Source organism: Furipterus horrens, unplaced genomic scaffold, assembly GCF_987537825.1.
Source record: "Furipterus horrens unplaced genomic scaffold, mFurHor1.1.pri manual_scaffold_3, whole genome shotgun sequence".
In the NCBI taxonomy this organism is placed as follows: Eukaryota; Metazoa; Chordata; class Mammalia; order Chiroptera; family Furipteridae; genus Furipterus; species Furipterus horrens.
In genome coordinates, this window is record NW_028327173.1 from 1,088,406 (window position 1) to 1,101,134 (window position 12,729).

A 12,729-nucleotide genomic window follows, 5' to 3' on the forward strand; every position below is an offset into this window, starting at 1 on the left:
TTTGAGCCTCCGCACTGTTATCTTTGTTCTTTCGCGGGGTGCTGACCTCGAGCTACGGTAGAGGTGCCCCCTGGGGCTTGCAGACTACCAGAGACCTGCCTCTTTCAGCGTGTGGGGCACTAAGCCTGGCACTTGGCGGGAAGGCGTGTGGGACCCATCGCCTAGGTCTCCAGGGATGCTGGCTTGTCGGTGCCACAAGTCCCACGCCAGACGGGGAGCTGGGGACCCTGCCGTCGCGGTGCCCCCAGTCCGGCGTGGAACATGCACCTGCAGCTGGGGAAGATGTGTGCTTTGATGGCCAATTCGAAGGGGGTTCCTGCCTGGAGGAGGCTGTCTTCTGGCAAGCGGGGGAATCTAGGGGCGTTTGCAAAGAAGCTGAGCAAGCTCCCAAAGCTGGCGCAGGGACACATGGGGTAGTGTGGCAGGGGTCCCAGGGTCAGTCGCCGGGAAGCCCTCACTGGCTTGGGGACCCTTAAGGGATGCGTCCCCCTCTAGAGACACTGGGTGCTTTGGGAAAGGACCCCGTGTTGGAAGTAGATAGAGGGCCCGCAAGTGACTTTGGCACCTTTCCCCTAGGTGACCCCAGGTTGGCAGCCTCATTTCTGGGGGCCTCAGCCACCTCCTGAGCATGCTCCAGCTACCTGGCAAGGCTGCCACGGCAGAGGCCTGGGAGCAGCGCGAAGAGCCCCAGGGTGAGCCACAGGAGGGGTCGTGCGTCCGGGCATCAGGCAGGGGGAGGCAGCCTTGCCCTTGCAGGTCTCCCACGGGGCGGGGGGTGGCTCTGTCGGGGGTGGGGGCGGACTGGGGTGGAAGAGTGCAGGGGGTCTGCTGCCAGAGGGCCTTCTCAAACATCCAGGACCCTGGACAGTGGGACAGCTGGGCGCCAGCCTGACCAGGAGGCACACCCCACCCCGTTGATTGGGGTGCCGGCCCCATAGTCAGGAAGCGGTTGGGGTGGAGGAGGCGGCGGCTCTCTGTCCCCTGCTCACCACTCCCGGGGCCTGTGCTCAGCTTCACCCCCAGAGGCCACAGCAGGTACTACGCTGGCCTGGAGGGGGCGCCGCTGGACACCCCCTTGCAGAGAGGATGGAAAGGGATAGAAGATGGAGCGGGAGAAGCGCAGAGCAGGAAGGAGGAGGAGCCGGCTGGGCCCCACGCCTCTGAAAATAATGTCTCTGGCCCCACGGCCGGCTCCCCATAGGGGGGACTTCGCCCCTGGGCAGGCCAGGGCACCTCTAGATCCTTGCAGACTCAACTGCTGACCTGCCTAAAAATAGGTGTCCTTTTTGAGGCGAGGACTGCCCTTGGCAGGTCTGTCTCCAGCACTGCCTGTCCCAGCCCTGGCGAGGGGCCAGCCAGCAGGGAGGGCAGGGAAGCCACCTGTGGGTTAGCCAAGCAGGTGCCCCCAGGAGCATGTCCAGGGGTGGGTGCTGCAGGCCACAAAGGGTCAGGGTGGGGACGGACATTTTTTCCTGTGTGTCAGGCCCAGCTGAACCCCTTTTGTTGCAGCGGGAGCTCCAGCACAGGCTGCGGCCCTCAGGTCCCTCTCAGACGGACAGCACTGGAAGCTGTCACTTGGCTCTCACCCCACCTGCAGGGAGCTAGTGAGAGGCCTGGGGCAGAAACCCAGGTCTGGGGTGTGTCCCCTGCTCCTGCCCCCCAGGCCATGTGGGCTGCAAGGCTGCCTCTCCCTCCCCTTGCTTCCCTCCCAGCTGCTCACCTCCCTCCCTCCCAGGACCCAGTCCTTCTTCCTGTGTCCAGAGGTTCCCCCCCACGGTGCACACACGACAATGCTGCCTCCCCTTCACACCCCGGTCCCCGCATGCCCGGTGGCTGCCAAGGACGCCTGTGAGGCACAAGAGACACACAGCAGAGGACTGAGGAGCCAGGTTTTATTGGAAGTCTGCAGAACAGTCGCGTGGCTGCCACGAGACCGGGTTCAGATTCTGAGTACAAAGTCAAGCCCACGAGCACCCACCCACACAGGAACCCTTTAAGGGTCATGGTGGAGACCCCCGCCCTCCCCACACAGCCCACTGTGGGCCCGGACCAGCCACCAAGCCCGCGCGGCTCTGTGTGGCCCTGCGGCGCCCATCCAGGCCGACTCTTTCCTATGAGGACGCACCCTGAGTTCCGCCTTCACAAAAGGCAAATGTGCCCGCCGGCCCACTGACCCTGCAGCGGCGGGCCCTGAAGAAAGTCCTCTACAAGCGGGGGCGCTGAGCCCCCAATACCTACAAATGTCATAGAACCCCGGGCAGCGGGGACTTCCCAGAAGTCACTTGCGGAAATGCAAACACAGAACAACCCCATGGGGTCAGACACTTGGCAGAAGGGGGTCCCCGACTGTCCTAAATGACAAGGACTCTGCAGGCACATTCTTTGAGAACGACCCTACCGCTGGCCGCCCGGCTCGGGGCGAGCCTTCCAGAGAAGGGGCCGCCCAAGCCCCGCGTGGCGCGGACGGACCGGAAGGCTCTCCCCTAGCACAGAGCAGCCGCGGGCCCTCTGGTCCGGGCGCGGCAGCCCGCACGTCCCGCCGGGTCACCAGGGCCGCCAGAGGCCGCAGGAGGGCTGGTGCGCAGCGGCGCTGGCCTTGGCCGGGGCGGGCGCCGGCGCCTTGGGCTCCTTGGTGGGGCCGCCGGGCGCGGCGGGCGGCCGCTGGAAGTGGCAGAGCAGCTTCATCTGCGTGTCGCCGGCCGCGTGCAGCGTCAGGAACTGCACGGCCTCCTGCAGGCACCACGAGTAGCCCTCGCTGTAGTCCTGGTGCAGGCTCTTGGGGCCGGCGGCGGCGAAGGCTGCGGGGAGGCGCGGGGTGAGCGCGCGGGGTGAGCGCGGCGGGGGGCGCGGCGGGGGTCGGCGGGGGCCGGGGGGCTCACCTTTGCTGTGCTTCAGGTAGCTCACGGCCATCTCCAGCACGTCGGCCTTCTCCAGTTTGGAGTTGGGCTGGTGCCGCGCGAACTCCTGCTCCAGCAGCAGCTTCAGCTGCTCGATGCTGCTGTTGATGCGGTCGCGGCGCATCTTCTCCACCACGGGCTTCCGCAGCTGCGGGAGCGGGGGCGTCAGGGGCGCGGCCGGACGGCGCGGGGGGCGCGGGGGCGGCGCGCGGCGGGGAGCGCACTTACTCGGTTTTTCTCTTTGGGGCTGAGCAGCTCCACGGCCACGGTGCTGGGGGCCATGCCGGCGCGGAGAGAGGCGGGCGGCGAGCAGGCAGCGGCGGGCGGGCGGGCGGCCCCTATATAGGCGCGGGCGGCGGGCTGGCGCCTGGGGCCCGGGCGCCGCGGCCGTTCCCACACTCGGCGGCCAGTGGGGGCGCGGGCCGCACAAAGGCGCCGGCCCATTAGCGCACGCTAAATTGCCTGTGAATTGGCGCGGGCACAATGGGCGCTCCCCGAGGAGCAGGTGGGCCGCCCGGCACAATGTCCGGGCTGTGGGAACGCGCTCGCCCTCATTTGCATCCTGGGCCTGTGCTGGGAGCCCCGCGCCCCAATATGCTGCCTTTTCCCAGGCCGCGGAGCCGAGGGGGGCAGGGAGGAGCGACCTTTCCCCGCCCCTGCTCTCCCCGCTCCCCCCCCCCCCCCCCGCCCTCAGCGACTCCCTGCTGCTGGCTGGCAGAGGCCACTAGCGCGGGTAAGGGAAGAGCTTCAGGACTAACAAATGCAGTGGCTTCCAGGGCAGCGGGCACCCTCCCTCACAGGGACCTGCTGCCCCCCCAGGGGAGGGGCCAGAGGAGGCCACACTTCTGCACAGGCGTCTGCTTCTCCCTGTGTTTGGGTGGCAGAGGGACCCGCAGTCTTAGGGTCCCGCCTGCTGGCCTCTGGCAAGTCCCAGGATGTGGCCTGGGACACATGACCTCCAGAGCTAGAACATGGGCTGCCAGGCATCTCTGGCTGGGCTTTGGGGAGCTTCACAGAGACGGGCACCTGGGCGGTCCCCCCTGCCACTGCACCCCAGAGAGCACCTGGGGCCCACCCAACCCCACCCCACCGCACCTGGCGGGGAGCCTGACCCTGTTCTCCACAGAGGACACCAGAGCACTGGGTTGTGTCACTGCTCCTGCGTGCCCAGCCTGATGGGCTCTTGTAGGTTTGCTTTCCTTGGACATTTTGAGGGTGGGGGTGTCAGGTGGCAGACACCCGGGTTGGAGCAGGGTGGGCCTGGAGCCCTCAGGAATGCCGCACCTGGTCAGCTGAGGGCCAGTGGCAGCTTTGGGGCCCCCAGTGCCCCCAGGGCCCCTAGGAGAGGGGCTGCTGGCAGCTCCTCTGCGCCCAGAATGATCACCTTCCTCTGAATCTGCCCAGCCGGGGACCCCGTTGTCCTGTGGGGGCTGAGGGAGGGGTGAGGCTGGGGCTGGGCAGGGCGTCGCAGCGGGCACCAGGGCACTGTCATCAGATTTTAAATCCAGGAGCACAGTTCCCTGGACGGCAGCCCACCCGAGTGTGGCTGGAACTTCAGAGCCTTAACAAGGGTCCAATCAGACCCTCCCCCTCCCAGGGCCTTGGCAGCGACCCACAGCTATGAGCAGAAGCCCACCCCCACTGTATACAAGGAGCCTTTGGTTGCCCAGTGAAGGCCCCATCCGGGAAGCAGGCAGGATGGTGTCAGGACAGCCAGGGCAGGCTTGGCTTGGAGACAGCACAGTGCGGCCCCACAGGCCAGCTGGTCACCCACTGGGATGAGTTGGGGGGGGTCCCAGGGTGGAACCTTCAGGTGGCTTGGGAGGAGGGGGAAAGGCAGCCCCCCCTTCCCCCCACCGACACAGCTCTCGAAAGGGACACAGTTCCTGGGCTGGCTGTGGGGAAGCAGGGGACGCTGTGAGCTGGGCTGCCCCCGGAGCTGATGAGACCCTCCCGCAGGTATGTGGTCCTTGTGTGATGCACCAGGGTGAGCTGGTGAGGCCACGTGCTCAGCCCTCTGCCCACCGCCTCGTGCACATGGGCTGCTTGTGGCGGGGACCCGGGGACATCCAGGGGAGCCTTTTGCAGCCCAAGTGGGGCTTGTGCTATGTGTGTCCTGGGGGCGGGTGGGGGGGGGGGCAGGATGACTTAGTTCACTGTGTCCCCCATGGCCTGCATCCTGCCCCTGGGACCCAGCGCCCAGGAGGTGCTAGTCAAGGGCTGAGGGGGTGCAGGAATGAGGGCACGCCCCAAGCCCACCCCGGCCCTGGCCCGGGCCTCCACCGGCTGGAAGCAGCTTGAGCTCATGTGCAGACTGCCTGGCTGCTGGCAGTGGGGACCCAGGTGGCACCCAGGTGGGGCCTCCAGCGCCAGCCCCCCAAGCTTCGGAGAGGGTAGCGGGCTGGGGCTTGTCCTGCCCTGGCCTTCTCCTCCAAGCCAGCTCCCAGCGCAAAGGAGACACGTGCCAGGAGTCGTGGTCCAGCCCCCACTGTACCCCAAGTGCTTCCCCACCCGCCGCGACCAGGGTGGCTGGCTCAGGGAGGCGAGGGTGGGCCTGGGGCTGTCTTCTCCCTGCCCCGTCCCCCCTCCTCCGGCCCAAAGTAGCTTTGATCCACTTTTCCGTTGTGGGAAATATGAAATGAATGGTGTTAAATCCCTGCCAGAGGATGAAAGGCTGGCTCCCGCCCGAGTGCAGGCCAGATGGCAGCTCCGGCCTCCGAGGCACACGCCTGGCCTTTGTGGGCCGTTTAACATTGTGAATGGGGCCACAGTGTGGGAAACTCGCAGGGCTCCTGGCTCACGCAGTCCAAGGTGAGTGGCAGCATAGTCGAGGGGCGGGGCTGCCCAGGGGGCGGGGCGGGGGAGGGAGGGTTGACAGGCTTTGCACACCGGCACCCAGAATGTTGGGGGACCAGATCCTCTGTCTGGCTGCCCCCTGCAGCTGGGGAGGGGTCCTCCCTCCAGCTGAGGCTCTGAGGATGAGGGAGAGTTTCTGCCGCCCATCCGCGCAGCTCAGTAGGCCTGGGAGGCCGGCCGGTGGAGCGGGCTGTCTAGAGCGAATGCTGTCCTAGGAACGGCCATTGAGGCACCGTTGTGCTAGAATCCAGGAGTCCAGGACCAGGGCCCATCTCTACGTAACACCCCCCCGCCAACAGCACCCCTCCCAGGCTGGCGGCAAAGCACAGTATTTGTTCCATGTGCCAGAGAGGGCCTTGGGGCTGTACATGGTGGGGCCGCTGTGGGTGCAGTGCAGAGGTCTCTCAGAAATTAAACGTGGAACGGCCCCGGGGCCCAGCAATGCCACTCCTGGGTGTGTCCCCAAAGGAACTGAAAGTAGGAGATACTTGCGCCCCCACATGCGTGGCAGCCTGCTCGCGAGCGCCAACAGGTGGCAACAGCCCAGTGTCCGTGGATGATGGACACACACCAGGTCGTCTGTCCACATTAGGGAACACGACTCAGCCTTAAACAGCAAGGAAGGCCCTGGCTGGTAGGGCTCAGTGGATTGTGACCCGGCCTATGAACCAAAGGGTCGCCAGTTCGAATCCCAGTCAGGGCACTTGCCTGGGTTGCAGGCCAGGTCCCCAGTTGGGGGCGCATGAGAGGCAACCAGCTGGTGTTTCTCTCCCTCCCTTCCCCACTCTCTGAAAGAAAAAAAATTTTGTTTTAAAGGGGAATGAAACTCTCACACTTTCTACAACGTGGACGGACCGGAGGACGTCATGCTGAGTGACATGAGCCAGACACAGAAGGACCGAGACTCCCAGGAGGTCCTGGGAGGAGTCAGGCCCTCAGGGACAGACAGAGAGCAGCCAGTGTGCAGGGGCGGGGGGAGGGGTGGGAGTGCCAATGGGGACAGAGCTGCAGTGCGGGAAGACAGAGAGTCCTGGAGAGGACGGGGTGGCGGCTGCATGACAGGGGGAATGTGTTTCGTGTCCCCGAGACTAGCCACACACTCCCTCCCCAGCTGGGCAACACCCCCCTCTAGTTTCTGTTGGTACTGAGACCTCCCAGTGCCATGTCCGGATCCACCCCAGACCAAGGGCGAGATTCTCTGGAAAAGGTGGTAACCTCGGCAGGGTCCTCAGGAGCGCCGGCTGCCCGGGGTGCTCCTGGTCCCAGGAGGGTTTCCAGCAGGGACTGTGGGGAGAGGGCAGCCTGGGGACGGTCAGCAGTGAGGCTGGCCTCCCGGGGAAGGTGGGGCGGGGACAGCCCACAGTGGCACGGTGCCCCAAGTCCAAGGCCGCCATATGGACCCCAGACTGTGTGTGGCATGGGGATGGTGCACCCTGCAAGTGTTCGGCACCATGGTCCCTGTCTGGGGGCTACCCAAATGCGTGCTGTGTCCCCTCCTGGCCTCCAGCAGCTCCCTGGCAGGGCCGCAGGCCTTCCCTCTGCCAGACAGGCCACCTGCTGTGGCCCCTGACCCTGCACCCAGATGATAAGGAGGTAAAGGGACAAGGCAAGACCAGTCTCCATCCCAGCCAGCCCAGGCGCTGGGGAGCATCGGGCTGGTGGTCTGGCCGCTGCGTCTCCCCGAGGGGATCTGGCAGGGGCTGGGTGAGCTCACGGGGTAAGAGGCTCAGGGTTTGAGGACCCACTCAGCACGAGGCGGGGTGGGGGTGGGTGCAGGCAGCAGTGACTTCTCAGGACAACCATGCAGGGGGAGTGTCCCGGTGCCCACGTGATAGACAGGCATCGGAAGGTCACGGAGGCAGGGTGACTTGCCCAGGGTGGGGTGCACTCGGCCGCTGGCGTCATGACGACGATGATGATGATGAGTGGCTGGCCGTGAGCGTTTGTCAGGCAAGAGGCACACACACGGGTGTGGACCTGAGGACGAGGCCACGGAGTGGGGGTGTTTACTGACTCCTGTCCCTGACGTGCCTGTCCCATCAAGGCTGCTGAGGCCACAGGGAAGTCGGGGAGGGTCAGAGCTGGGACGCGAGCCTCCAGAGGCTGCCTTCCTCCTTCTGGAGCAGCCAGAGGAACGCAGACTGGTGGCAGGAGAAGGGGTGTGCTGAGCCCCGGCTGGGGGCCTGGGGCGCTCACGTGAGGGGGTGCACAGTGGGGCTGGGTCCCCAGGAGAGCCGGGGCACCTGGGGAGAGGTGACGGCTTCTGCCCGGCGGTCCCGAACCCCGGCAGCCTGCAGATGGCGGGCTCAGTGGTGCACGGTAGCTGAGGGGCCCGGGACCGGACAGTGGGGGCCGCCGCTCCATGCACCCTGGGAGGCTGCCTTGGTGGCTGGGAACCCAGAGCGCAGTTGGTGGGAAACGCTGGCTGCTTAGCTGCACTCCGGTGAGGGGTGCTGCGGCCTGGCCCACCACGGCCAGCAGGAGCCCCAGCCTCCACCCCAGCCTGGCTTCGGCCTCCGCTTCCTGCACCCCCTCCACCAGACCTGGGGCTCTTGTACCTCCCTCCACTGCACTGTGGGCCCCTGTCCCCTGCGGCAGACACCGGGGCTGGGAGGCACTGAGGCCTGAAGGCAGACATTGGGGCTGGGCAGGCCCTGGCATGTGGGAGAGAATGTGAGAGTACGGATTGAGCCCACCATGGAGTTATGTTGAAGATAGGCCCCACCCTGACCAGGATGCCCACCTGACATTGGCAAGAGAGGTGGAGGGGAACCCCCAAATTCCAACAGTCTTGGGGGCCTGCTGGGGCCTGGCCGGGAAGGAACCCCCTACTGCTGTGGCTGACGGCTCCAGCCTGCCTGGGATTCTGGCCACAGATACGGCCAGGGAGCTGAGCCCGGGCCGCTGGGTCAGGGGACAGGGCCCTCCGCGCGCCCCCTGTCTGCACGCCAACCTCTCCTTCTGCAGTGGGGAGCCACGGGGCCTGCTCAGGGAAGGGACGCTCCAGAAGGGCTGTGTGCGAGTGCCGGGAGGAGGGGGGCTGGGCCGGAGCAGAAGCCTGCGTTCAAAGCTGGCTGGGGGTGGGGGGGCTCAGAAACGGGGTGAGGTCACACATCTGCCGGCGGGATCGGGTTCTGCGGTTCAGGGGGGCCTGGACCCTTGAGTGGCAGCCTCGTCTTTTCCGCACGAGGACCTGAGTCTTGGAGGGTGGGACTGTGACCCCCTTCTCTCGTCTCATCACCAAGAGCCTCTACCCTGGAGCCCCACTGCGGGGTGTAGTGGGAGGGCGCCTGCCCTCCACAGCGGGGTGACCCATGGGCCACATTTCTCCCTCATCCCGCCCCCGCGGCGTCCCAGGGCCAGACTTGGAAACCCCGCTTTTGCGAATCAAGCCAGGCCCCACATTCCCAACCGGCAGCGCTGCAGACTCCAGAGCAGCGCGCACAGACCCCGGGGGCCCGGGGAACGCGCACGCGTGGGCGGTGGGAAAGCGCCGGGTCCCCACGTCTCACCGCGCCCGCCCCCCGCCATCAGGGGCCGCACCCGCCCACGTGGCCGCGCCCCCTCCCGCCCCCCGCGCGGCCGGGGCAGGGCCGGGTCGCCTCCGGAGCTGGTTAAAAACCGCGCGGTGTCAGAGAGCAGCCCGTTCCCAACCCCTGAGGGCAGACAAGCCCTTTATTGCTCTATTATAACGCGGAGCCAGATGGTCTTTTGGGAGTTGCCCCCCCGCGCCCCCCGCGGCCGCCCTTTTCCATTCAGAGGCAGAGCCCGGCACTAACGCCGGGGGCCCAGGCACGCTTCCGCGGCGCGCCCGGAGCCCAGCGTGGGAACGGCCGGCGCGCGCCCCGGCCCCGCCTCGGGGCGGTCCGCGCGTCGGGCGGGGCGCGGGCAGCCGGGGGCGCCCCCCAGGGAGTCTCCCCACTGGGTGACCGAGGGCAGGGCACTTAACCCTCCGTGCCTCAGTTTCCTTATCTGTTAACCGGGGACGAGCCAGTGCGCCCACCTCTAGGTGGGGGGGGTTAGAGGCACACTCAGAGCAAGGTGGGCTCCGGCCCGCTCTGCGCCTCCCCAGGACGGCCGTGCCATTTTCAAAGGGCTGACACTAATATCCACAGAAGACAAATCCTTTGTGACTCGTGGAAATGAGATGAAATTCCCACTTCGGCCGCCACGAATATGAATACCGGTGTTCCTGCCTCAGGGAAGGGCTGCTTTCCCGTTGGGAGGCCGAGCTGGGGGGGGGGGGGGGCGCTGCGGCCCTAAAATATTCACTGTAGGGCTCTTCAGAAAACGTTTCCCTCTGCGGCCGAGGCGGGTGCGAACGGGGGACCACTGTTCTGTCGGCCGTGTTAATGCTGCCAAGGCGCCTCGCCCCAACCGCCCTTCTCGTTAGGGGGCTGCTGTGGGAGCCCCACGCAGGAGAGGCCGCCTCGCCCACGTGGAGCAGCCCATACCCGCTGTACCTGTGAGCAAACTGAGGCCCGTCTGTACCCGAGGCCAGGCTGCCGGGGGGTCAGCGCAGACTGCACCCTGGGTTGGAACAGATGGGCCACCGCCCCTCCCCCCAGGGAGGGGTTCACTCAGCCCCCGTGTTGGCCACCTGTGCTTCTCCCACGTCCAGGGGGGACCCCCCTTTCACACCCGCGGGGGTCTGTGCTCCCAGAGCAGGTTGCTTCTCTGCACCTGGGAAAGACCGGTTTGGGCCTAAAAGCACTCCGCTCCCCTCCCCTGCCCCGGGCCCTGGGCCCTGTGGGGAACCCCGCAGCCCCCCTGACGGGGGAGTGAGGACGGCCCCTGTCAGCGCCCCCTTGAGCCTCTGAAATGTTCTTTTGGGGGTGAGGAGGGAGCCTCTGGGGTCCCCCTGGACCATGGACCCTGCCAGTCTGCTGCCACACAGGGCCACCCAGGGGTGCGGGGCCCCTCCAAGGCAGCGGCCTCAAAGCCCTGTCCCCCACCCAGCCCCGAGGGGAACTTGGGTCGCTCAGGGTGGCGTCCCACCCCTGCCCCCTATGGAGGACATTCATCCTACACAAAGGGTGCGTGCAGGTGACAAGCTCATTCGAAGGGCTGCCTGCTTCTGTGCGGAGCTGGGGCCCAGAGGCCATCTGGGGTGCGGTCTCCCAGCAGGGCGAGGCCCCCAGTGGCCTTTGATGGCTGGGGACTGGGCCGCAGCAGCTCCCCAGCAACGCTGGAAGGCCTCCCATCTGGCCCTGCCATGGCCTTACCGTTCCCACAGCCCCCTGGTGTCCTCGGCAAGTTCTGTCCTGACAAAGGGACAAAAGGGTTGCCCGACTCCTTCCCCACCCCCCGCCCCCCGGCTTTGGATGGCAGCCCCTGGGTGCCCATCAGAGGACCTCGGGAGGCAGCCCGGCCTCATGGGTAGGGCTGTGGGCTCAGGGGTTGGACTCAGGCACTGCTGCTTAGCGGCTGGGCTCTCCCGGCCTCAGTTTCTTCATCTGTGAAACGGGGCTAAAAGCAGTACCTCCCTGGCACACGCCGAGGACAGAGAGAGTGTATGAGGGCGCAGCAATCAGGCCACCTCAGCACGCAGCTGCTGGCATGAACATCACTGTCATCTGTGATCCCCACCCGGGCTCTGCGCACCCCTCTGCATTCCGTTTCCCGGGAGCCGGCCGACGGAGCTAGGCCAGGCTGGAGCTCTGGGGCCAAAGTGCGCCAGAGACCCTGTGACCTCAGCAAGCAGCTTGGCGTGGGCCTGTCCCCTGCTCCATGTGTGGGGCAGGTGTGGTCCCACTTTCCTCCCAGAATTCTGAGCAGGTCCAGGAAGAAGGGCCCAGCTCAGCCCGTATGCAGCAGGTGCTAGATAAGTGCCATCCCTGCCCTGCTTCGCCATCCAGGCCCCCCGAGCACCCCCAAGCCTGGTGTCAGCCCTGGACCTGCGTGGAGTCAGTGCAGCCCCATGAATTGTGGTGGTGGGGGCTGTCAGCCCCAAGCAAGCCCTTCCACTGACCATCCCCCAAAGGGCCAGGGGCCTGGACAACCAGGAGGCGCCTACAGGAGGGTTGAGGGGGTGAGGACTCCCTGAAAGCCCCGTCCAGCCTCGTGGCAGCTCTGAGTCTGGGCAGCTGGCCTGGAGGGCTGGGAGCCCAGGGATGAGGGTCTCTCCACTCAGGGGACCCTTCCTGGCCCAGGGACTTGTGGGGCCAGGGCTTGGCTGGCGGGACCTCTGGGGAGGGGCCCCTGCCCCCAGCCCACCGAGGGGACGTCCTTGAGAGGGTGTCCTGCCGGCGAGGGCAGATAATCCTGGCTTTTGAGAGGCTGTGAGAGGCTGCCCGGGGACTTTCCCACAGCCCCACATAAAGGGCCGCCAGCTGCTCGCCCACAAAAGGCTCCCAGCCATTCAGGGCCTGGCGGCTGGCGGGAAGCAGAGGCCCAGCGCGCCCTACCTGGCCACCCCCAGCAGGCCCTGCATCCCCAGGGGCGGCCCCTGCCCACGGACCATGGAGGGCTCAGAAGGCCCCAGGGCTGGGCCCTTGGGAGTGTCTTGTGCAGTGGCCCCGGCGAGGCACCGGCCTCCCGGTTGGCCCAGGGCTGGCACCGTTCTGAGTCCCTCACTCATCCTGGGCGCCCAGGGGAAGGGCCTGGCATGGGGGAGCCTTCCCGTTCTTGCTGCCCCCCCCCCATGGCCTGGCCTCACCCTGAGGGGTGTGCTTCCTTGCTCCCGTGCCTGTGCCAGGCTTACCCGTTTACTTTCATGCCACCCCCCCCAGCCCATCTGGTCACACGATCCACGGGACAGAGGGGAACAGGTGGGGCAGAGGGCTGGGCAAGGCCTGCTCCTGGACTGCAGTTTCCTCGTCTGAGAAGCACACAGCACGGCCTCTTCCCTGGTGTCTAAAACTCCCAGGTCCCAGGGAGCCGGGTGGGACGTAGGACGCTGCCCTGGGATTTAACTGTCCAGAGCACCTTTACTGACCTTATAATACAAAGACCAGTCTGGGGAAGGGAGGAAGAG

General features: G+C 66.5%; 1 protein-coding gene across 1 annotated transcript; it reads right to left on the bottom strand.

The window, feature by feature from the left end:
- Positions 1-1,921: 1,921 nt before the first annotated feature.
- HES5 (hes family bHLH transcription factor 5) lies at positions 1,922-3,528 on the bottom strand. Its single transcript, XM_090271440.1, has 3 exons — positions 3,126-3,528; positions 2,880-3,045; positions 1,922-2,798 (listed from the first exon to the last, which is right to left on the bottom strand). The coding sequence occupies exons 1-3, from the start codon at positions 3,339-3,341 to the stop codon at positions 2,545-2,547; spliced, it is 636 nt and encodes a 211-aa protein (XP_090127566.1). The 5' UTR covers positions 3,342-3,528; the 3' UTR covers positions 1,922-2,544.
- Between the last annotated feature and the right edge of the window lie 9,201 nt (positions 3,529-12,729).